This window comes from Aythya marila, assembly GCF_965140915.1.
Source record: "Aythya marila genome assembly, chromosome: 6".
Classification (NCBI taxonomy): domain Eukaryota; kingdom Metazoa; phylum Chordata; class Aves; order Anseriformes; family Anatidae; genus Aythya; species Aythya marila.
In genome coordinates this window covers 34,092,449-34,118,296 of record NC_139047.1, presented here as the reverse complement: position 1 = coordinate 34,118,296, position 25,848 = coordinate 34,092,449, and the positions used below count along the sequence as shown (strand labels likewise).

Sequence of the window (25,848 nt, the reverse complement as noted above, 5' to 3'; positions counted from 1 at the left end):
GTTATCCTTTAGGTACTGGCAGATGGAAGAGAAGTACAATTTCTTCAGCTGGTGTAAAACAACAAGCAGTGTTGATATACCTGACCTAAAAATCTGTTAACGGAAATACTTAATACTTTCCACTGTAGGTCCCTTTAATTTAAATTGAAGCTGTGCTCTCTTTTTTCTCTAAAGTATTTCAGCTCCCTAAAGTACTTAGTTATTGGTTAAATAATATAATTTTTATTTTATTTTATTTTTTTTAACATTTTTACATTTTTAAACATAATCACTTTGTTGTCCATCAGTATTCAGAAATTTAGCAGAAATGTATTAGGCTCCTATTCATACTAGTAGAGACCATTTTACATTACATTCTTTATTTTATCACAGTTCAAAACAAACCCACATGTGAAGAAAATTATTTTGGTTGTCCTAGTGGAAGATGTATTCTGAACACCTGGCTTTGTGATGGGCAGAAAGACTGTGAGGATGGAGTAGATGAATTGCACTGTGGTGAGCATTTTATCTTATTTCTGTAACCACTGACACACTTTAAAAACAAAAAGAAGTATGCAAGTATGTCTCTGAGATTGAATATAAAGCTATATAAAAAAGTCCCTAATACTTCATTTTCAGATTAAAATCCTTATTTTTCTTGAAAGAGAGAAAAGAATATGAAATATTTAAAATTCATTTAAGTACTGCAGTATCAAGAGGAGAGTAATGTTGGAAAATGTGGACTGTCATCTCTGTCCTATTATCAAAATAAAGTAGTTCAGTATAGTTAAAACATCAATGAAAATACACAAACCAGCTTTATGCTTTTAAATTTTGTCCTTTTCCCACTAGCAACATGTTTTCAAATATTAGAATGTAAGCATTCTGAATGTTTTATCATTGATTTAATTAATAGCTCATTTTTAAAAATGTATTGGTGAATGCAAACTCTTAGATAAACTGGTAACATCTGGAATACAGAGATTAGGATTATACTGTATTTGAGTGTATTAATACACTACAATTGGGATGACAGAACGAAGCAGTGCCCAGGATTCATTCATTGGCTAAACTCCAGGAAACACAGTGCTGTTTTGAACCTAACAAATGTAGTGGTTGGTGTCATTCCTAGATTCGTCCTGTTCATGGAATCAGTTTGCTTGTTCTGCAAACAAGTGCATCTCTAAACAATGGACTTGTGATGGTGAGGATGATTGTGGAGATGGTTTAGATGAGAGTGATGCTATTTGTGGTAAGTAGAATAATTTCTGCTCTGTATCACGTCAGATCACATATACTAAGTGATCCAGTAGAAAGGGAACGTGTCCTTAAAGGACAGAGGATATCTTCTCCCCTGCCAACAGCCTTGTTAAATTCCTTTTTATGGGGACTATATGATCTGTATGTAGTCTGCCAGTGAGGATGTGAAGGGCACACCACCATAGGCAAAACCAAACCTCTCTAATTCCCATCCCTGAGGTAAAATACGTGTATCATTATTTCAGTTTTATATTTCAGTGGTAGGTAGGTGCCTTAAGACTCTAAAAGTCTGCTTGTTTGTTTGTTTTCACAACTCTTTCTGCTATTCCCTTTAAATTTCTGTATATACAGTTGTAAACATGATTACATAATATTCCTCTCAAATCCCTAAATACTTTAATATTACAGGAAATTTCTACTTTTATCTAAAACTCAGTTGAGTGGAAAATTTAGTGAAATCTTTTAGAAAGAAAATCACTTGTGTCAAGTTAAGCTGTCATGATACTGATGTTACAATTTCGTGATATTTTATAAATTGCTTCCATCTTTGTCTACGTTGTATTTTATGATTTTTCCTTAAAAAAATTAACTTATAAATATTTTTTTAAAATATTCTTATTTAAAGTATGTTCAGCAAAGAGTATTTTGTTCCGTATTTCATGTGTGATAACACAATAGAATTATCATTATTTATGATGATTTTACTGAAAGCATTCCATTAAGTAGATAAAGAAATTTCTTCAGCTCGTTTTCAGCGTTGTGATTTGTTAAAATAATTTCTTAATCAACATGTATGTAGAAATGCTAACCAATCAAAAGGATGAAGATAGAAAATATGCTATTATAATATGGTGAAATATGAATGAGTTTTTGCATTAATTTCAAGTTGACCTCCATCTACAATACATTTTTTTCATGGTGTTCAGGTCAGTGTGAAGACTGGAGAGTTGGAGGCAGTGTCTTTGTAAGAGTAAGATTTCTATCTGTCTCTCATCTCCCTAGGAACAGAATCAGGGGAGCAGGTGTGAAATAAGAAGACAGGCATCTGGGACTACTATTGAACAATGTGAAACCTTAAGAAACATCAAAGCCTGAACCTTAATAGGAAACATAGAGCAGGAAATAGAAAGTGGGAGGAGGGAAGAAGACAAAGGCCAGCAAATTACCAAGTGTCACTACAACATAGTGATTTTTGTTACTTTTTTTCTTTCAAGGATATTCAGGATTACTTCTTTTGGTATCTTGACAATACATTGTAGATCTATTAGAGGAAAGCCCACCCACAAAATTCTAAGCCCTGTCCTGAAGAGGGAAAAATCCACAACAGTAATCAAGTGGGAGTTAAGGCTGTATTTCTTCATAGGAGCAGGAGACCATTCTAAATTGTAAAAAAAGAAAAGAGAGATCAAGATGACTTTGTGTTTTTGAATCTTACAAAATCATTAATTATTTAGCCTGAAGCTTAATTTCAGAAGCACCCAAAAATGTCAAATGAGTGTAAATAACAAAAGCTTTCTTTTATTTGCATAAGTAGTACCAAAATAAATAAATAAATAAAAAGAAATCTTTGAATTTGTTTTACTATTTTGTTAATTTCTAATTGAAATGACTAGAAAATACTCTGTTAATGAAGTATACTTAGGTTATCTAAGAAAATTAAGCAATGGAATGATCAAAAGTTTACCTCAAAATAGTAAAATAAATCCTAGGATATAATATCTTGTATCAAGAAAAGCCTGTTAAAAATAAATAAATTAAAAAAATACCAGATTAAATCAAACAGTATGTTGAATTCCTTGCATTGGAACTGTGGAAGATTTTCTTACTTTCACTACTATTGTATGTGGTACATATTGCTCTTTTCTAGCCATATGGGGCTGTCTCATGCAAGATCTGGATACCTGCAGCCTCCTGGCGTAGAGTATAGTGATGTTAGGATTGTGAGGTTTATAAAACGAGTTCCTCTGTTCAGACAGTCCAAAACATGCTGTCAAACATAAAGCCCAAAATGGGTTGGTAAAGTTATTCTGTTGGATAGGTTTCATGAAGTACAGTAAATTAAATTTCTTTGCAGTAAATTAAGAGAGAGTAAATGGAAAGAACGGAAGAGGGAATAGATTGTAAAAATTTGACTGTAAAATACAATTTTGTCTGGTATGATTATCATACTGTGCAAAGCAAAATTTTCTTTAGCTTCCCCAGTCATTACCATTTATGTTTTAAACAACAACAAACACCACCACCACCAACAACAACAAAACAAAGCAAACAGCAGTTAGAACATATTGAACACTAACACATAGCATCTTTTCAGGTTCAGTTACCTGCGCTGTGGAGACATTCAGTTGCCTAGGCTCCCATGCCTGTGTTCCTCAACACTGGCTCTGTGATGGTGAAAGAGACTGTCCTAATGGAAGTGATGAACTTTCTACAGCAGGCTGTGGTACGTTTGCATGTTAAAATGCTTAGTACTTCTCTTCTTGATACTTTTGCCTTTATAATATCCTGATGCTGTTTGTGTCCATAGTATCATAAGTTTATACTGCCAAGATTATTAGTACATTTTGACTAACCTCATGTGAGCATACATACCAGGATCCTTAAATGTTTTAATCAAACTAATATTTTCAGGTTTTGTTATTGATGCCCAGTAGATGAAAATCAGTGTGTGTCACAATATACAGCATGTTTACTAATGAAAATTAGGTGATCATTGACAATGCAGTCTTCTTCCTCTTCCTGAAGAAAATGCTGCTGCATGTGAGGGAGGTTGTGCGTCAAAAAAGAAAATATAGTTATGTCTCCAATTTCTTCTGGCTAATTGATCAGATGTTGGCATGTCCTCCTCTATAAAGTATCGCTTCCAGTCTTCTGAAATACATTTGTACTGAATGTGTCAGAATTAAAGTACTATTTTCACTAGGGGTTTTGTCTTATCAAAGTATGTAACCATGATGTAGATTAAAAATACTGAGAAAATGTCTTTGCACTGAATATATATTTTATGGTATATTATTTCTAAGATGAGCAGTATTTTGGGTGTTTATGTTTTTTAAAGAGCTTTTGTTTAGGAGCAGAGTAACATAAGAAAGAAACCTGTACTTTACTAACTTTATTTCTCTCAGAGGCAAACCATAAGTTAGCTGTAGACAGCATCAGCTCCTGAAACCTTTTTGTCCTGGATTATGTGAGATTTTAGCTGTCCTTTAGGTATCTTGGTGGTTATGAGCAGCTTTTTCTGCCATTTAATTGTGTGATGATCCAAAAAACTAAAGTTATTTACAGTGAATACACTGAAAATAACTACTTCTCATGTCATTTTTCTGTATTAAAATTGGCTATATACCTTAGTGTTCTCAATTTCTTTTTTTTTTTTTTTTTTATGTACTGTATTTTCTTTAGCTCCTAATAACACTTGTGATGAGAATGCTTTCATGTGCCATAACAACATCTGCATTCCCAAACAGTTTGTATGTGACCATGATGATGACTGTGGAGATGGATCAGATGAATCACTGGAATGTGGCAAGTACAATAAAAGTTGAATAAACAGAAAAAATTCAGACTTAACTACAGGGCATTATGCAAGGTCTGCTTCTTTAAAGTCACCATTGAAAAAAAGATCTCTTCATTTTTTATAATTGTTTTAACATTAGCTAGTGGTATTAACTTGGAGATGGAGCTGCAATGACGAATTATTTCCTATGGTTGTGACTTACAGTTACTTGCTAATGAGATTTAAAATAATTTAAAAACATGCAATCTATAACTTCAGGTTCATTAAGATGAAGCAGCCATTCCTGCTGCATTGACATTATGTAGGTCAGATCAGGAGTGCACTTTTGAAGTGAATCTCCCAGGCACTCCCACATATGGTGTTTTGGCACACATGCAGCAGTGCTGAAGCAAATAAAATGATAGGGGGAAACAAACAAACAAACAAAAAATCCTTTGAAACTGAGCCAGATAGCAGGTATACTTCAGACAGCAATGGACCCAAAGTCCACAGGAATAGAGGAAAGCTAGTGTGAAGTAAAATCCTGAAATGCCTCTACTGTGAATATTAGGTTCTCATTACTAGTTACTTCATTCTACTGCTGCATCCTTACTGCACCGTGCGACTGGTGTGGTTGCCCGTGTAGTTAGCTACCCTAGAAAAAAGCAGATCAAACATGTAGACTTCCTATCAGACTTTATTTTTCCTTTTCACCTAAGTAAACTATGTGCTGTTTTGAAAGGAGCAGTTGATGACAATAAGTTGTAATGAAAAGCTGCTTACTTCATGTAGTTTAAACCAAATCAGGATCAAAGCATTAATAACTTACAATTAAATGGAAATCAGTGAACTATATATTTGGTATAAATAACAGCAACACAATGGATAAATCAGAGTACACCTTCAAAATGTTAATATACCTTACTCATTTTTAAATGCCCTCCTGTAACTAATCCCCCAAACTTCTGAATACACACACACATGGACATCTATTGAGGATATGGGTGCTCTATCTGAGTGCACGCCTGTTGCTCTCTACAGCCCACTAATCCATGTAGGACTGTAGCTTTCTATGAGGTCAGATGCACACCCCATTGCACCCGTACTGACTGTTTTTGGTGATTGAAGTGCACACTTTATACTGACATTGGTATCTTAACAGCTGTTGCTATCTAGATTATTTTGTCAAAAGAAGTCTTTGAGAGTGTACCCATACAACAGTGAAAGCATAAAGTGTAGTTTCTGCATGTCAGTACCCTTTATAGGAAGTGACTCACTGGAGGGGGGGTTGTTCTTTTATTTAGCACTACATGAACAAGCTGAGGAGTCAAGGAAGTAGGAGTGCCTTTCTCATCAGTTTTTACTTGGAAACATTAGCAACATTAGTAACATTAGTAAATATTTACATTAGTAAATATTTAGAAGTGAACAGGTTCTCAAAAACTTCAGAAATAGGTGCATTGTTTTTCCAAATGATTACAATTTTTTGCTCGTGTATTTCATTTGTTTTCTATAGCATCATCTGCATGCATGGTCCCTTAAAAAACTAATACATATACAAGTAAATAGAAGTGTTTTGACAGACTTTTGAAGAGGGGCAGAAGGAGGAAATAGCAACAGAAGAAGGGGATGTACAGACTCCTGAACTAATTGTAATATAGACATGCCTTCAGGAACAGGCTCCACTTAATTTTTACTGAGTAAACTGAAATCTACAGCAACATCTGTTACACATTGCAATGCTTCAGTGCGATTTTCTGTTAGGTGGTAATCAACTACACACAGTAATGTGTGACTAGGATGAAACAGCATGGTAAACTCATAATGTAATTTTAGGGAAGGGATACATTCTTTTATGAGAAAGGTAACTACTCGTAGAGAGCAGGAAGCAAATTCCAAAACAGACTTTTTAAGGTGCTGTCATGATGTGAAAATTAACCATCTAATCCACTGAGATATCTAATTTTTTGACTGCAAACTAAGTAGCCTAATAATAACTCTATTAGACTTCGGAGCTCTGCTAGATCTGCATCTTGATATCCCCCCAAATTATATGATTATTCAGCATCCACTGTCTACTGAGTGGGATAAAAATTCATTTGGGATATTTTTCTAAATGATAAGTTAGGGGATTCCATTTAAAACACTTTTTTTTTTTTTTTTTTCATCTGTATTATGCAAGGGTATACTTTGTTTGTTTGTTTTCATCGGGAATAATTCAGATATAATATAAAAATAGGATGGGTAATTGGAATAACCAGTTGTAACTTGTATGAGATTTTGCATCTAAACAGATTGTAAAAATTCTTGTAGCCCTTGAAAATTTCTTTGAAACATTTTTTAATTCCATTATATAATCCTGTTTTGTGTATGAAATCTAAAGAATTAATTAATTGAAAACAAAAAACAAACAAACAAAAAAAAACATAAAAATAATTCAAGCTGGGGAGACCATGAGAACAAAATATATCCTCCCTAAAATTCTCCTATTGCCACTGCTGGAGACGGAATACTGGGCTAGATGAGCCACTGTCTGATGTCGTAAGGTATTTAGTATGCTCTTAAAAAAAAATAAAAATATTCAAGAATAATCTGTATAAAATACTTTATGTAGCTAATTAAAAGACAAATATAGGAATAGGAAGAATTTTCTTATCCCAATTCCCAATTTCTTTATATCCTATTCATCCAGAAAAGACACAATATTAAATTAAGAAGAGAACAGAGGCTCTTGTTCTTCACATTTGTAAAGACATTTTTCATGGTGACATCTTTGTGAAACATTACAGATCTGAGGCAAAACTGTTGGCTTATAAAAACGTCCAGTCAAAGGTGTTTCAGACAACCAAAAAATATCAAATATCAAACCAGCCTATCTTCTTTCAAGCATGATGCATGTTAAAAGAGAGAAACGGGGAAAAAAAAAAAAAAAAAAAAAAAAAAGGAAAAAAACCACCTCAGAGGCCTCAGAATTATTTTGTATTCCAAGTGATGATTGTAATTGATGTTGTAACATATTGCATTTTGAAAATAGTACATTAACACATTTCTAAATGACAGCTAAAGATACAAAAGGTTCAAAGCTCTTGATGTGGAGTGGTATCTCATCCCAGGCAGTCAAATGTCATGTCCCATCTGCTATCAAAAAAAAAAAAAAAAAGATATGCTATGTAGCAGGAAATGTAGTAATTAGAAAAGAAAGACAAATATTAACTCTACTTCTATAATTTGTCTCTTATCATTCCTTGTTTCAGCCTGGGTATTTAAATCAAAGCTTCAGTAGTAACTAGAATTTGAATTTGCTTCTTTGAAGAATCAAATTTTTGGATTTTTTTTTTTTTTCCCCAGGAGGAAATAATTTTAAACATGATTTTGCATAATTTGGATTTAAAAAAAAGAAGCAAAATCATTCTTTATAACCAGGCTGAGTATAGCTATATAATTCTTCTTCTATAGCCATGTTTACTCTGTATTTTTTTCTTGAGTTTTAAAATAAATCACAATTTGCTTTCAAGATTCTTTTCAAGGACTACAGGTAATTTGAGGCAGAATTTATATGCATAGAATACAGGAAAAATTACAAGAAAAATTTTTCTTTCCAAAACAAGAGCACAAGTTTATTAATACTTGGTTTGATGTAATGAATCTTATAAGTAAATATCTTTCAAATAGAGGGTGATTTTCCATCTGAAACTTTCATGTTTCAAAATCAAATAGGAAAAAATAAATTTGTGTTGACTCTTCCGGATTTTTCTATTGGCTTATTGTTTTTAAACTTTAGGTTATACAGACATGTTTTAAGAAGAAAATATCTGCTTATATATTACAATTTTCTGTGAATAATCCATTTTAGCTTTTAAAGTATATAAACTTTATATATCTTTCTTAATTTTGTGAAAGTCTTAGAAAATGCATGCTTGGAATGCTTAAAATGATTACTATTCTGCATGTTTCAAAGGGAAAGCTTGTGAGTAGTAAGCATGTTGTAAAAACTACTTGGTGAGTATAGTAATTTCTCAAATGTCTCTTGGAAAGCTATTTCCTAATAATAGCATAAAGTTAAATTACTTCTAAAGGAAAATGTATTTATGTTTATGTGAGAGGTGCATAAATATGTTTTGTGTAGGTGGGAAGTGTTTCATGACTATACTGTGCTGCATAACAGCTATTTGATTTCTCTCTTTGTTGGTAGACATTCCTGTGTAAGCATATAATGCTTTGTATCTCTTTATAGAACAAAAGACAATTTTAATTAAAATGCTTTGTGTATGCAAAATTGTATGTCAAAAGTATTAAGTAAAGTATGAAGTCATTGATTACTATATTTCTAGGATATCGTCGTTGTCATCCCGGAGAGTTCACGTGTGCTGATGGAAGATGCCTGTTAAATTCCCAGTGGCAATGTGATGGCGATTTTGACTGCCCAGACCATTCTGATGAGGCACCTATAAATGTAAAATGCAAAAGTTCAGGTTTGTATTTACTGAGCAGATATGATTGGGTTTACTGATATTTTTTACTGGCATTTGTAAATTTGCTGAAATCTGACTGTTTTTTGAGTGGTAAATGAATCCTGGTCTGCATATGATATTTTCTATGGCTTTTTGAAAGACTAGTTCTTCTGTCTAGATCTTATGGCTTTATTGCATAGTAGGACTTTATAATGATTTTGATGGAAATCACTCATTTGCTTTGTGGTAAGGTTACATATGTGCTTGATATTTAAGTGTTGTGATTCTGATTTGAAGATCTGGAATGTAGCTGGATTGACCTGTTGCCAAGATGTGAGGCTGTAGGTGTGCTCACATTGTAAATCAGGAAGGTATACTTTACCTATATTTATAGAAGTCAGACGTAAAATCCCAATTCTTGATAAAACTAGCATTATATTATAGTCACATCCTAATATGTGTGAAAATTAAATGGTGGTATTCAAAACAGTAGTATTTATTTGATAGATCTCATGTTATTGCTGAAATTTCATACCATAGGGAATGCATAGGGAGCTTCTGCACCAGTCTCTTGACAACTGTACTGAAGATCTTAATGTTATGAACATACACAAGAGTTTTCAGATAATCTCAAAAACTGCAAATGAATTCTAAAATCTTTTAAAGCCTTGGGATTTGTATGATATAGATGTTAATACGTGAATCTGTAGCTATGTCTAGCATTGCACCCTGTTTAATGATCTGACCTGTTTCTAATCTAAGTCACTCATTACAGGAGGAAAATACCCTGTAGTTATCTTGTATTTCAACTTTACTTCTCCCTTTTAATTTTTCCAAATCTAACTTTAGAGTCTAATTACAGAACTCCTCCTAAAGAAGTACAGACTATTTTAATTAAATTTAGTTCTATATGATAGTAAAAGTTTATCTTCAGTGTTATCAGTGTAATTTTTTGTGCTGCTGCTGGTTTGTATTACATCAAATGCATGATATCTAAGATATTTATTAGGCTTCTAATTTGCATTACTTCAGTTTGGCTTGTTCTTTTCTAAGGGAGGCATTCAGCCTCTTAAATACGTTGACTATTTTCAACTAAGTCTTTCAAGATGGGAGGTTACTTTAAGTTTTCCAAACAGTGAAAAAGCAGATACTGAAAAGTAAAAAGGTATAATAATACTATCAATAAGAAATGAACATTCAATTTTTACACAACTGTTTGATGTTACATGCATATTTCAGCTGATCCATCAGAAACTTAATTCCAAATACTAATCAACTACACAAAGTTGTGTTTCCTTTTTTCTTTTCCAGAGCAGTCATGTAACAGCTCTTTTTTCATGTGCAAAAATGGCAAGTGTATTCCTCAAAGTGATGTTTGTGATAATAAAGAAGATTGTAGTGATGGTTCTGATGAGAAAAGCTGCCACATTAATGAATGTCTCAGTAAGAAAGTTAGTGGCTGCTCTCAAGATTGTCAGGATCTTCCTGTAGGATACAAGGTGAATATCTATTAAACATGGTGTTAGAAAATGCAAATTCTTAATTCTTACCTGTTTCTTAACTATTGCATGATTATTATAAAACTCCAGTGTGTTGCACACGTGCACACACATTGTGATGTGTGGCTTGCATTGAAGTGGCTTACCTACTATAGTAAGAAGATTCAAAATTTTATTTCCAGTAAGCAAATAATTTCCAAGTGTATATATAAATATTTTAAAAAAGGTATAAAACGTACTTTAAACCTATTGACAAAAGCATACAATTCTTTGTATGTAGCAAATTATGCTGATGTGTACAGAGCATTGAAAAACAGTCTCCTTTTCAATTGTGAAAAAATCAAATGTACAAGTGAATAGCAGGAGTAGAAATTGTCCCAATTTTTTTTTTCCTAAGGCAAAGATACTAACATAATTGAACAAAGTACCATTGCCTTAATTTCAGAATAAAACCTGTAGTTGCCTGTATGTGATTTGTGTTGAATTACCTGAATCTGCTCTTGCAGCTTCAAACATGTAGAAAAGAATACTTCCTGTGTATTGTGTAAACCCTAATCACTGCACTAACCTGTAAGTAGAGGCTGTGGGTTTTGAGAGGCATTTTTTCATGATTTTAACTCTACAGTATCCCTAACCGCACACCCAAACTTTTAATCTTTTTAATAGAATATTGGCTCATTGAGATCTAAATAGAATTTGGACAATATGGCTTAGGCCCTTAGGTAGTCAAACCCTTGAAACCATGAATCTGAAGGCCATGGAGACTAGACTAGATGAATCAAAGTAGTAGCAAAGTTGTAGTAGCCTGATTGTGTAGAAACCATATGATGGGTCTCTGCAGAGAACAAAATAGAGAATACAAGTAACCAGACATGCAACTGTCTGAAAATATGCCCCAGTTTCAAAGCCTCTTCATTTCTTGACTATAGTATTTATATCAAATGATTTGATATCCCTTTTAAATTACCAGGGATTAATTCCTTACTGTTCAGAGGAATTAGCCCAGTTCTGAAAACATAATGAAAACTGCAGTTTTAAAATTCTGAAGATCGTTCATTTATTGTTTATTTTTAATCCCTACATACAAGTTAATTCATTTGAAACTGATGTGAAATAACATCGTTTGGTCTTCTGTAAAATACAGAAGAGAATCTCAGTTTAGAATGTATGGCATTTCTGCATTTTTACTGACATTTGTAATATTCTGAAATAATAGTTGTCTAATACTATGATTTGTTTTCCCTACTGTTTCAAAAGCTCTTTTTTTTTTTTGTCCTCACTTCACTTGGCCACCAATTTCTTCTGATATGTATTTGCTGCCTTTAGAACTTTCTTCTGATTCAGATCTTTATATATTAACTTCCTCATCCATTCTCACCTGTTTCTACCCAGTTGTGTTTTGCACCACTGATGTTGCATGCAATCAGTTTACTGCAGTGATTATCAGACCCAAGTAAAAATTGGCTTCAGTGTTGTCATTCGCATTACTGTATCTGTTACACAGAATGCTAGATGTTATCAATATTCAAGAAAAAAGCATTAAAAACCATTGATCAACCTTACCAAAAAGTCCATGTGCATTTGAAAATAAGGAATTCAAAAGGGGGTGATGTGTCATTATTTTCTTTTTTTTTTTTCCTCCATATTTTTATGGAAAAATTCTATATTTTATGGATTTTTTTTCCATATAATTACTTATTCTAAGGAGATATCTATTTGGAAATTATATTTATGATCTCACCATCAGTTGAAAAGAAATATAGCTATGTCTGCCCGTTAACAGTATGAATAGCAGTATAGTTGGAATTTTACTTAAAAACCTGAGGCTACATAAAGAAATTTATGATGCTAACATGTTCAAAAGATAACAGAGTCAGCAAGTAATTCAAAATGAATGTATTTGTGTTCTTTTTTTTTTTTTCCCCAGTGCAAATGCTGGCCTGGATTCCAGCTGAAGGATGATGGCAAAACATGTATAGATATTGATGAATGTTCATCTGGATTTCCCTGTAGCCAGCAATGCATCAACACATATGGAACCTACAAATGCTTGTGTGCAGAGGGGTATGAAATACAGCCTGATAACCCAAATGGCTGTAAATCCCTTTCAGGTATCACAATTCATTATTATTTTTTTTATTCACAGCTGTATCCAAAATAATTTGTGACATTCCTTAACTCCAAGGTCTTTGTTTATCTTTTAAGCAAGATAAAAAGTTACTTCAAAGCACAGTATTTCTTCAACAAACAGTAGGAATGTGATTCAGTGTCTGAATGTAATAATAAGTTCTGGTTTTAGTATGTATTGTACTCAAATCATTTTTGGTGAATAGTTATAGTGGATTATGATAGTTTGAATTATTTTATTACAAGTAGTATTGGAAAAGTTAAAGAAAAAAATCAACTTCTGAATCACACAATAATAGCAATATGTTTATGTAAAAGACGTATGCTGTTTTATTTCATCTTCTTTAGGATATTAGACTGTTCCTCAGACTTCCTAGTATGTTTAATGTGAGCATGGGAAAAGGAGGATCAGGAAAATAGAACAGAAACTGCAAAATCCATTATTTCTGTAGCATATAAAATCCTCAACTCTCATCTTCAATACACAGTACAGTTCAAGATATATAAGAACACTGATTATTTCCTCACACCTCTGTCCATGCCCTTGATGTTATTTTTATGTATTTTAGTCAGTAGGATTCATTAGGTCAGTGAAAGAAAGAACAAAATATTAACAGAAAAGAAACAAAACTCCATTACTGCTTTATGCTGGATTTTGTTCATAGTGCAGACAGTCTTTGGCTTGAGGAGATTCCTGCCTTGCAGAGTTTTTGTTTCATTGGTTGGTTGTTGTTGTTTTATCAAAACCATCTATTTTCTTTCTAAATGATAGGAAGACTGGAACCTCTGTTTGCCTTAAAATTCCTGTCCAGGTGCTTCTAAGAGTAATGAGGAAAAGCACAGGGGAGGGTAGAGATACAGGATCTAAATTTTACTTTACTCCTGTCTCATGCCTTGCAAGCCACTCATATATTCAGAACTCATAGATTGCTCAAATGAGAGTGGGAGCTGAAGCACATTGTTGGACAGTTGTATGCTGGAGTTGTGATAAATCAGACTTCAAAAGTGATGATGACGAAGCTGTATGAGGTGTGGCAAGGATGGTTGTGCTGTGAGGAGTTACCAACATGCAAATGTTTAGCATAATGCTGATCTCTTGCATAATTTGCCTTGAGATCTTTACAACAGAGCAGAGATTGCAGCCTTTCTCCACAACCCACTAACAGTCTTTGCTGAGGATGGTGCCTCAGATCATGAAGAACTGAAGAATATCTTACAAGTTAAACATATAGGTGGGGCAAAGTATTTAATACAAGAGCAGAGTAGGCTTGACAGCACATTAGATCCCAGAATGCATGAGCAGTAGATAAAAATCATAAATACATTTTCTCTTATTAGTATTTTTTTTATGTATCAATCTCTGTTAGTAGAGTGAAAACAAAGACAAAAAAAAAAAAAAAGACCACTGTGTTTGTCAGTGATGTTTCAAAGTGATGGCATGATCTGAAGGAATATTATTTTATAAACCAGAAAAATGGGGTAAAAAAAAAAAAATGGCATAAATTCAGAATTAGAAAGTGAGATTTATCCAAATAGCTGTTTCTTTATATCTAAAATATACAGAGTGTTGAGATTTCAAAAAGCAATGGACAAAATGTATTTGGTTTGCAACAGAAAAAAAAAATATTAGTCATCTTAGTGATAATTTGAAAGTGAATGTTAAATTAAAACAAGTGGTATGAAATATATTTCCAATTTAATTGCTGACATTAAATTAGCATAAAATACAGTATGGTTCCCATATTCCAAAGGCAAAAAAATTAAATTACATTGAAAGATATACTAATTGATTGCTTTGTTCATTTTTATACTGCATCATTGATCTTTCTTGGAACATTTGAATGTTTTAAATATTTCTTTCATCCATAACATTGATCAGAGCATGTAACATTTATTTTTCCAACCATCTGTATTTCAGCATTGTATTCCTGATTTTCCATAAATTAACGTAAAAGCTAGTCTAATATATTCTTTCTCCCGGGGTTTAGATGAGGAACCTTTCTTAATTCTGGCTGATCATCATGAAATAAGAAAAATTAGCACTGATGGATCCAACTACACTTTGTTGAAACAGGTATAATCATAGTACCATGCTCTAAGTTTAACTTGATACTTTTATTTTTATTTAAAGTGTGCAACTGACAGAAATATCATTCTACAATTGGCATTGTATGCACCACAGAACAACTGCAGTACCTTCACAGTTTTGATAATATTTTAAATTTACTACCTGAGTATTGAGATGATTAAGGCTCAGGCAGTTGTTTTGTAAGTCATTCTGATGTACAAAAATTTATGTTATTTGTGAACCTCTTCCACTGCAATATGTTTTGACCAATTTTTATATTTTATTTTTTTAAAAAATACATATATATTTGGCCATGTATTATTTGGGCTAATTACTGTCAGAATCCAAATCTATTTTTTTTTTTAATTTAGACAAACTCAATTCCAATATTTGCAGCATTACAATGCATGAACAAGCATCTTTGTCTAAATCTGATTTTTTGTGTAATTATTCTAAATTATTATGACAGGGAACAACAAAACAAAGCAAAACAAATCTTCGAAAAAAAAATAAAAAAAGTATAAAGTTGCCCAGTAGGTACAGAGCTACCATTTTAGCAGTTTCTACTCTGCTTCTATGCTTCACCTAAGTGTAGTTAGTTACCACAGGTTAGAGTTCCAAATCAGTTATGCCAGTCAATAGCATCAGGTTTTTTGTGACTTCTTGTGTCAGTAAGCTGTGCTTATGTCACAAGAAAGGTGTTTAGGTCTTCACAACAGTAATTACAAAATTAACCATCTTGTATTAAACATTTGAATTTATTTAAGCATAGGTAACATTTTGTTAAAATCTGTTTGTTCTTCTGAAATCCTTTTGACTGCCTCCCATCTACATCTCACTGCCTTTCCTCTTTTGCTGGTATATCTATTACTAGAAGCCTGTGAAAAGAGTGGAGCAACAGTAAAATTTCTTTATGCTTGGTGCTGACAGATTGGCACAGAGCTTTATTAGTCTTGAATTTAATGGACTCCTTTTCACTACGTTAGGGACAATGTAGCTCTAGCCATTGAAGACAATCTGTGGTTTCTGAATCACATCAATTCATTAGTCTAATATATATCTCAACTTTTGAAGCTACTGGCCTTTGATCCTATCAATACTGCATTTTTGAAAACATCCAGATTTGAAAGCAAAAGAGGAAGCTATACCAGCAGAACAGGTGAGCTGTCTTCCTCATGAGGACATCTTTTTGTCCTTGTAATGGTACGATGGATCAGCTCTAACCCTTTCTTAGACATCTGCCAGATGAAGGCAAATACCAGAACTGCTCTGGCAAAGGAGCAAAACCTGCCTTCTCTGTGCGTTTGATCTGTGCTTTGTCATTCTAACAATCATTCATATAAACTCAGAGTAGAGGAGATGAAAGCAGGAGTTCATTCAATCTTCTCTGAGTTTTGTTACATGCCAGCTTTTTCCTCTTTTTTTTTTTCTTTTCAAATGTACATAAAAAGTTCAACTGTTTAAAATACATTTCATCTGTATTCTTTGCCTTCCATTTCCTTCACTTGTAGTCATTAAAATCTGTAGGATTTCTGTAGGCAAAGTAGGTAGAATCTTCCTGCTCCTTATTAGTGATTTTAGTTGTTGTTTGTTTTTGTTGTTGTTTGTTTGTTTGTTTGTTTTATTGATGCACCAAGGGGACCACAACTTATGGACTAGGATAGAGTATGCTGCATGTAACCAAGACAAATAAAACCACAGGTTTGAGATGCAAGGTTAAAGCAGCTGATGCCATCTAAAAGTTTTACCCTTCCTTCTAAAAGCAGGGTAAAAGATAAAAGACAAAGAATAACGCTAGGAGAACTTCAAAGTGATATGCAGAGCAGGAAGAGATACTGTCTGGACAGCGAACTCTGTTGCAAATATTCAGGAACAATTTTACATGCAGCTGATGTTCTGATAAATATTTGAACCAAACTCACTCAAAAATAAAACACTTGAAACCAAAGATTTGAAGGCATTCAAATTCTTTTATCAGCCTGGATACTTAAGAAATTTATGCGGTGTTTTAAAATATGTAGGGATAAAGCTTTTCAAAAATTGGTGACGTTGATTTTCAGAATGTTATACATTTTGATAGTCTTCTGTATTCATTCATCTTTAGTCTTCTTTGTTAAGAATTTGGTGTGTGGCTTTATCTTTAGGTGAATGTTTGCTAGTAATAGAAAAAGACAGAAAAATTGTTTTGTAGCACAACTAAAAGTGTCAGAATTGCAACTGGCTTTACCAAAAATGTGTGTACATGGATATGTGATTTTTGAAACACTGTGTCGTTTCAGGCTTTACTGGTGGTTTGTGCTGCCTGATCACTCCTTTCCTCTTACGTTTTGCTCAAAAGATAGATCTACCTTATTACACAGTAGTTTACAGATAAGCCACATATTACTTTCAGGGCAATTAAATATTGTTCTTCTTAGTTGTTTATTTTAGAGTTGTCAATTCCAGAGCATTCTCTCTACAGGTATGAATTTCAATAATGAGAGAGGTTGCCAAAATACCTGAGAGTAAAAGGTCATTGGGCTGATAATAGAATTGATTAAATGATCTTATGGTTTTAAAAGTGCAAACTGCATCTGTTCTTTTTGCTACCGCTGCTCCATCATTTATTGATAACAACATCTCTGTATAATATTAAAAATAACCATGAATTCACTACAAGTAGAATGTAAAGCAAGTTATGGGACAAGGCTTTCCATTCTCAGATAAGGAAATGAGGGCCATCATTTGAATGCACAAATGTTTTTGTTTGTGTTTTTGTTTGTTAGAGTAATGCCAAAGGTAGTAATTAACAAAAAGATTGAGCAAAAGATAAATATATTTACTGATAAAGTAAATTTCAGAAATGAAGAATATCACACCTTCATTTAGTTTCAAGTCATCTGACTTTTTGAAGTGCAATAGTTATTTGTCACCATACAACTAAAGTACCTCGAAAAGGTACTAAAAAATAATGGTTAGTAAAGTGAAGCATTTTGATGACTGTTATATGCAATATATTTTGCATTCTGAATGCTATCAAATATTTTATATTAAAACTTATTTGAATAAGTTGGCTTGATTTTTTAATTTTTTTTTAAATTTTTTTTTTCCTTTTTTAGGGGCTAAATAATGTGATTGCAATAGACTTTGACTATAGAGAAGAGTTCATCTATTGGATTGATTCCAGCAGACCAAATGGCAGTAGGATAAACAGAATGTGTTTGAATGGAAGTGACATCAAGGTACTTGTTGATTAATAAAGTTACTATTCGAATGTATTTTTTTTTTTTTCAGTATTTTGGAAAATTCTCCTTTATGGCTGTAAGCCAAATTTTGAAGTTTGGGTATATGCATACATATACATGGCATGATCTAGCAAGTCATAATAAAATTTAATTGCATTTGGATCTTGTCTGAAATAGAGTTAAGGGCTAAGAGGATTGTATTTATGAGCTAAATTCTGTATGAATTAACTGACAGTTGACTGAATTGTTAGTGCAGTGGGGTTTACAGAAAGCCAAAGAAAAAACAAGTATAAGTAGGTAGGCTGTGTAAATATACTGAAGTACTGAAGTTATGGAAAATGCTGTAGTCAGCTGGTCTGTAGACTTTAAATGTCACACTGGTCATTTCTGTGACTGGAAGAAGTTTAAAGTGACCCTTCAAAAGAAAAGTCGTTAGAAAAGAGGATAATTGATTGATGCTTCTAGATAGTATAACTAAGCCACAATATGAGTTTGCAGAGCTGTCCGTTTGTACATGAAATTTCCCATGTTGCATTGCATAGCTTTGATGCAGTCACACAGTTATAAAACAGTGAAGCTGGTAATGCTAAGGTATTAGGAAATAAAATATTCTATTAATGTGAAGAAAATGTTGCACAAATTGATCTAATTTTAGAAAGATTTTATAAGGTGGTAAATAATGTAATAACCTGAAACGATGTTTTTACATATTCATAACTATAAAATTAGGGTAAAGTACCTCACAGTATCTCTTATCTTGAATTATTTTCAACGTCTTCATATGGTAAATTAAATTAAAAATCACACATTCAGTAATACATTATAATGTTTACATGTAAAGTTTATACTTGAATGCATATGCTTTTAGTGGTGAATATGACAATAAATTAGAATGTACACTATGGTAATAAATCCATTATTGGTACTTAAGAGATCCTAAATATTTTCCAGTGTTGCTCCCTGTGATTTTTTATCTTTCTTTTTACCTAAGTTCCAGTTACTCCTAATTAGGAGTACAATTTTGAAGCTTAGATGAAATTGGACTCTCATTTTAAGATGATTGGGAATATTCAAATATAGCCTGAGACAATACTTAATGTGAAGTATTCCCAGCCAGACTAGATTGAGTCATACTGTCATGATGAGATTTGTAGTCATGTATGTCTAGAGATATTTGTTCAGGTCTCAGAATTATTCAGGTCATCAGAAATTTTGAGAATAACACATCTCAAGTCAGTGAAGTATAGTCTATCCATTATGGCACTAAATTGCTTCTATCCTTTAGTTTATTCCTCAGTAAAGTAGTCTTTTTGAAACAGAGCTAATTCTTAGAAAGTTTCTCTTCCTTCTACCAAATGAATATTGACAATAACAGCGCAGCATTTACTTTCCCACCAGGTATGCTTTTTCTTTTTGCCTGAGGTATGTGCCCTCATGGTATCTGTCATGATGATGTATGACACTAGAGTGATATTAAAATGAAATATATGCCAATGTAGTGTAAGAAGAAGTGGTGAGCTAACAAGTAGACATATTTTAGGGTGTGTTACCAAGGAAGAAGCTTCATCTGAGTTCTATGAAAAACAGAGTAGCAAAGGAAAAAAAAAAAAAAAGTATGTATTTTTTTATTAAAAGGAAAATTACAAACTTAAGATAAAAAATTAAAGATACAAAATTATTAGAATTTAGTGCATTATGTAAAGAAGTTGAAAATTAGGTGTCATCATGCTATTCTCCATTCTCACTGACTATAAGAAATGGTGTCACATTGTTTTTACTTTCAAAAGTGTCATTACTTCAGAAGTGTCATTGTTTAACAAGGAGTAATACCTGTTTTTCTCACATTGTATTTCTCTGTATCATATATCCCACATCTCAGTATTCAGATAAATTTAATTCTTTAATTTTTATTCCTCCTCACAGTATTTAGATGGTTAATTTTTGCAATTTTTGCTTTTCTAGGTAGTCCACAATACTGCTGTTCCCAATGCACTGGCTGTTGATTGGATTGGGAAGAATCTATATTGGTCTGATACTGAAAAGAGAATTATTGAAGTGTCTAAACTCAATGGCTTATACCCTACTGTCCTTGTAAGCAAAAGGGTGAAGTTTCCTAGAGATCTGTCATTGGATCCTCAAGCTGGGTATGAAGAAACAGTTCTGCAGTAATTAATATTTGATCTTAATTTTATATTTTTTATAAAATCAGAAGAGAAGCACTAATTATTTTTTATTATCTGACTTTCAGCTGTACTGAATATCAGTAGTCTAAAATGCATTAACAACAATTATCACATCATCATATTTATTTGTTTATGAATGAATGGGATACTGAATAACAAAAGGTTCATATTGTATGAGAGACAAAGAAATCTTACAGCCTTTTTCATTTATTCACTGAAGTGAACTGTTTTGTTGTCACTCTTTTCTGTGCTCACTAGATTCCAAATAAGTGGGGTTATTCAGCTGTAATTTATTGGAAGACATTCTTTGATAGGCCTTGCATGTGAATTGAAGAATGAAAATGTTTGATCCCTCTTAACTGGAAGATAGCTTTTGCCTTTTTTTACGTTATAAAATTAGGTTTTTGATTTTAACAAAAGCCTAATAACTGGATTGATTCAGTACTAGGAGATAGAATAGCTGGATTGATTCAGTACTAGGAGACTTTTAAGGCTTTTTGGGAGAGGGAGAAAGATCAGAGAGAAGACTTGTAGTCCACATATAACTTTAGAAAAAAAGTCTTTAAATATATAATAAACTTCAGTTACTGCTAAGGTGGTCTTAAAAATTTGAAATGATCAGTAGGCTTGAAAAATTTATTGCAACAACAACGATGAGAAGTGAGAACTGCCTACTTAATTTAAATAATTTGTTAAAAGGTGAATGTAGTTGCTAATTTCAGTAATTAGTAATTTATTATCATATAATCAAATAATCAGTAATTTGTAATTTATTAATCTGTGCTGGCATTCTGATTGAAGTTTTGAGTATCACCACTATTTTTGCTTTCTTGACTGGTATGAGCTATAGGGACAGCAGACATTTTTCTTAACAGTTATAGAGACAGTTTTGGGTCTCTTCTCCCAAGCAATAAGCAACAGGACAAGAGGAAATGGCATCAAGTTCTGCCAGGGGAGGTCTAGGTTGGATATTAGGAAAAATTTCTTCACTAAAAGGGTTGTGAAGCATTGGAAAAGGCTGCCCAGGGAAGTAGTTGAGTCACCATCCCTGGAGGTATCCAAAAGATGTGTAGATGTGGTACTTAGGAACACGGTCAAGTGGTAGACTTGGTAGTGCTATGTTAACAGTTGATGGTGATGGTCAACTAAGACTTGATGATGTTAGAAGTCTTTTCCAACCTAAATAATCCTATAATATAATATAATTTTAAAATATTATAATATTTTACATAAAACTGTTGTTCAGAAAATTAACCTAGTTCTATGAATTAAAAAATAATTTTAAAAAAAGCTACCAGGAAAATGGAAACATCATGGAATGACTAATGACTACCAATATATTTTTGACGTCAGCTAAACTAATTGCTTCTTTTTTTTTTTTTTTTGCTATGTTTTCATCACCAAGCAGCTGTTGTATTTTATTTTTAGATACCTGTACTGGATTGATTGCTGTGAGTATCCTCACATTGGCCGTGTTGGTATGGATGGCTCCAGTCAAACAGTTGTCATAGAAACACAAATATCTAGACCTATGGCTCTTACCATAGATTATGTCAACCACAGACTATATTGGGCTGATGAAAATCATATCGAGTTTTCTGACATGGACGGATCTCATAGACATAAAGGTTGGTCAAACAGCTAATTACTTTATTATTTTTTTTTGGTAATTTTAAAATTGAAATGTTTTATGTTACTTAGAATCATGTGAAAACTGTACTTTCAAACATTTTTTGCAACTTAATTTTGATACACTTTTTCCTTTTCATCAACATTTTATAAGCTGCTTTTCATATTCCTTTTCTATTGTGAATATGAATCTTTTTTAAACATGCATTCCACATTTTAAACTTGCCCATGGAAAAAATGTCAAATGAAAACAGAAACACTAGGGAACAGACTCAGCAATCAAAGGCTGCCCTGTCAATTCTGTGCTGTAGTATATACTTGACCATGTTATAAAGCCAGAGAAACTTGGCTGTTAAAAGTGGAAGGAGTATGTCCTGTGTGCCGTGTGTTACAATGCGGCTAAAAGCAGCCTGAGAAAGTCTGGAAAGCCCATTAGTCTGCTCAGCATGAGTCAGTAAGCAGAATAGTATTACAAATGTAATTTGGGGCTTTCTTGGTAGATGGATAAAATAATAACTTTTGAAATACTTATGTAATTAACTAATTTTTATCTCTGTGTTCTGCTTCTCACCTAGCAGATAATTAGAATGCTAGTCTTTTATCTATAAAGTGTTTAAGAAAAAAAAAAGCTTTACACTGCGATGAGTACTTCTCATATTCCGAATGGTATAATTATGGTATAATCTTACACTTTAATTCAAATATATGAAATTGGTTTTGGTTTTGGTTATTTTTTTTTTTTTCTGCTAAGACAAAACACTGTTAACTTGAGCTTCCTTCCACAAGCTTTACCCAAACTTCAGAATTGCTGTTATCCTGGTAAAACTTGTGTATTTGGGCTTTTTGGGGCTTTTATCTGATACTGAGTGCCTCTAGGATTTCTCTAAACCAGAGCTCATGAAATGAGTATTTTATTTCCAGATTGGAGTTTTGTTCTGAAAGGAAAAATAGAAAAAAAAAAAAAAAAAGTTTTCTAGCTCTTGTGTTCAAAAAGAATAAGTTATAAATAGATAATGAACAGTTTTTGAAATGCTGAACTGGGGAGACTACAGCAATAGCTATGAGAGCTGTAACCACTCCCATTAATCTCAGAATTAACTTCCATGTTTTTTTGTAGTGAGCATAGGACAGTTTAATGGTCCTAACCTGCTCACCTAAGCAGTAGTAGCTCAGATATATCCTGTCTGCAGTCTGAATTCCTGCTGACAGTCTGTTTTTCTGACAGGTTAAGCAAGGCTCCATGCTCCTCTTCATGTTATTCCTCATTCTGCTATCCTGCTATTTAGTTTTCATATAATTATCCTCTTACTCTTCTTTCTGGATCTTTTAAGCAAAAAAAAAGGAAATGGTGGAAATGTTTCTTTCTTAGTCCACACCTAAATGCAGTGGTTAAATCTTTTTTCAGTTTTCTCTTTCAATCTGAAAATTTTGGAATTTTTCTGTCTCAGAAAATGTCCTCATACCAGTACAGTTGAGAAGATACCTGCAAAATTCCAGTTTCACTGTCTTTGGTGTCCTTTGCCTTGGTCTCTAGCCTCTAGGTTTCTGTTGCTTGAGTGGGTGAAATCACGTTCAACTGCTTTTATATTCACAGAGTTGATCTCTTCCCCAGAAGATAGCATGAAACTGGAGAAGCAATTTGTCACAAAGCTATAGCTGGTAGCAGTACAGAGCAGCTTCCCTGCTAACAACACTGCCACCAGTTTTAGACAGCTGAATCTATTTATGACTTCTTAAGGAGCATGTCTGACCCCCTAAGTATTACAGTGAATGTGCTAGGAATCAAGCATTACTGGACATTCTGTAGGCTGTTAGGCCTGTAAGTTTTTACTATGATGATTTTGGAATGAAAATTCATAAAAATTTGGTAGCAGTTAAATGTCTGAGGCAAACTCCATAAGTGGCTGTGACTTTATGTAAACCTGTTACAATACTTTTAAGGACATGGTTCTTACAGATGACATGTAAGAGATTCAAGCAAGAAGAAACTTTAGCTTTGAGAGGAAGATCCTGAAGTATTTAAATTATGTGGGTGGAAGATTTTCTCATTAGCTAATACTGTTTGTCACTTTCTGTTATCAGGTGTTTCTCGCAAAATACAATTATCAAACCAAGTTGTACAAAATTTTCTATGTATTTAACAAAGAAGTGATAGAATCCTTGGCATCTGAAGTAGATCAAACATGCCTGTAGATGTTTTAAAAGGTGCTTTGAGATTTTTGTAGAGCTAATTCATAATGATCAATTTGTATTTAATCAGAATATTTTTCCTGCTTCTTTTAGAACAAACTTCCAAATCAATTTTTCATGTCTTCATGTTTCAACACAAGACAATAAACATTTCTGGAAAACTTTTAACCATTACAAATGAATTGCCTTAATAAGGGAAACCTGAGGAAGTTCTGCGGTTGAGGTTTAGAGGAAACAAAACTTAATGATCGCTTCTAGCTTTTTGATACAAGAAACTGCAATCTCTGTCAATGAGCACTTAAATAAGAAAGATCTGTTTCATAGCTTGTGATAACTGTATTTCTTGAAGATGCATTGTTCACATGGATTTCATGGTCTATTTTTCTTCTGTCGTTCTGAGACACTTTTTATTGTCAAAGTTAACTAATGGATGCTTGAGCTTACTCTATCCTTCGTATTTTCATATCCTTCAGAAGAATGATAAAGGCACAGATACGATGAGCATAAAATACATACTCATGCAGCAGATAAAGTCTGAATGGGAATCATGTGAGCAATGCAATCTGAAGTGCTAGTTGTTGTGAGCTAAGTAGCATAAGCTATGTATTTTTTTACCTGCTTCTCTGACCTTTGAGGATAGAGCTAGTTTGCTCTGAGTTTTTTCTGAAAATATGTTTTTTGAATCTTAAATGACCTGGTATGGAAATTATCAGAGAATGACAGAAAGACCTCACAATATCCACCAAATAAGTCTTACATTAGAATGCATAGATCTGAATATATATCATAAAGAGATACTTTTTGTATGAGATAGAACACAGAAAACTGCAAAGTCTGTGCAAGAAACTTACAGAAATTGAACAATTTGTGGCTAATTTTTGACACCGTATCTGTTAAACTAACGATTGTTTTTGCATTCAGCTGCAGTTTATGTGTATTTTGGAAATGTAGATCATAATGGTAACATTTTTTGCAACAAGTATTTTTATTTCTTTCTTATGAGTCTTAAAGATTTTTCAGGAAAAGAGAACATCTGCTGCTTTCCTCTTGTAAAATTCCTCAGCATTTCAACAGAACAGGGCACTTTTATAACTGTCAAGAGTCCTAGTAAGAACTTTGAAAACATGCTAACTAGGCCAGAAATCTTACCCTACTTGGGAACTCTTCTTGGCGCTAGGGGTAGCAATGACCTTGCTTATCTATTTGAAGTTCAATGTGTGATTATGTAAACTGTCTTTAGAGCTTAGCCAATTTAGCACTGCAGCATTCACAAATGTTATGCACAGTAAATGATTAAGCAAGCATTGAGGCACTAATCTGGCTAAGCACTAAGCTGGTTTACTTCTGTGAGCTTTAAAAAAAAAATAAAAATAAGAATTTGTCAGACTTAACAGCTGCTTTTGGTTCCCATTGCCCAGAGGACATGCAAGCTTTGCAGTTCCCTAGCTATCAGATTGCCTCACACAAGCAATCCTTCCTCCTATCCTTCAGAGTACCTACCATTTTCCCATTTCACTCTTTGACGATGAGAATTTGAAAATACAAAAATGGAATCTGATAGTCCAGTTTAGGAAGTACAGAAACTCCTCTGAGCTAAGATTAGAATTTAACCATGCCAAATTTTTTAATGTTTTACACTCTAAAAACAAAAGTTTTTAAAGCACTTCATTGCTTCATTTTACAGGGGACATGAGGCAATGAAAATGTGCTAAGCCTTTAAATGAACTGTGTATTTAGAAATT

The 25,848-nt window shown here is 33.0% G+C and overlaps 1 protein-coding gene across 1 annotated transcript in view; it reads left to right on the top strand.

The window, feature by feature from the left end:
* Positions 1-25,848, top strand: part of LRP1B (LDL receptor related protein 1B) — a gene marked incomplete at both ends in the record, with an annotated part of 666,837 nt that overhangs the window by 545,194 nt on the left and 95,795 nt on the right. Inside the window, 11 exons of the mRNA XM_082763005.1 lie at positions 373-495; positions 1,112-1,231; positions 3,554-3,682; positions 4,642-4,764; positions 9,067-9,207; positions 10,498-10,685; positions 12,613-12,796; positions 14,801-14,886; positions 17,979-18,101; positions 20,067-20,248; positions 21,716-21,915. Coding sequence (XP_082619131.1) covers positions 373-495; positions 1,112-1,231; positions 3,554-3,682; positions 4,642-4,764; positions 9,067-9,207; positions 10,498-10,685; positions 12,613-12,796; positions 14,801-14,886; positions 17,979-18,101; positions 20,067-20,248; positions 21,716-21,915 — 1,599 coding nt within the window. The remainder of the gene's footprint in view (positions 1-372; positions 496-1,111; positions 1,232-3,553; positions 3,683-4,641; positions 4,765-9,066; positions 9,208-10,497; positions 10,686-12,612; positions 12,797-14,800; positions 14,887-17,978; positions 18,102-20,066; positions 20,249-21,715; positions 21,916-25,848) is intronic.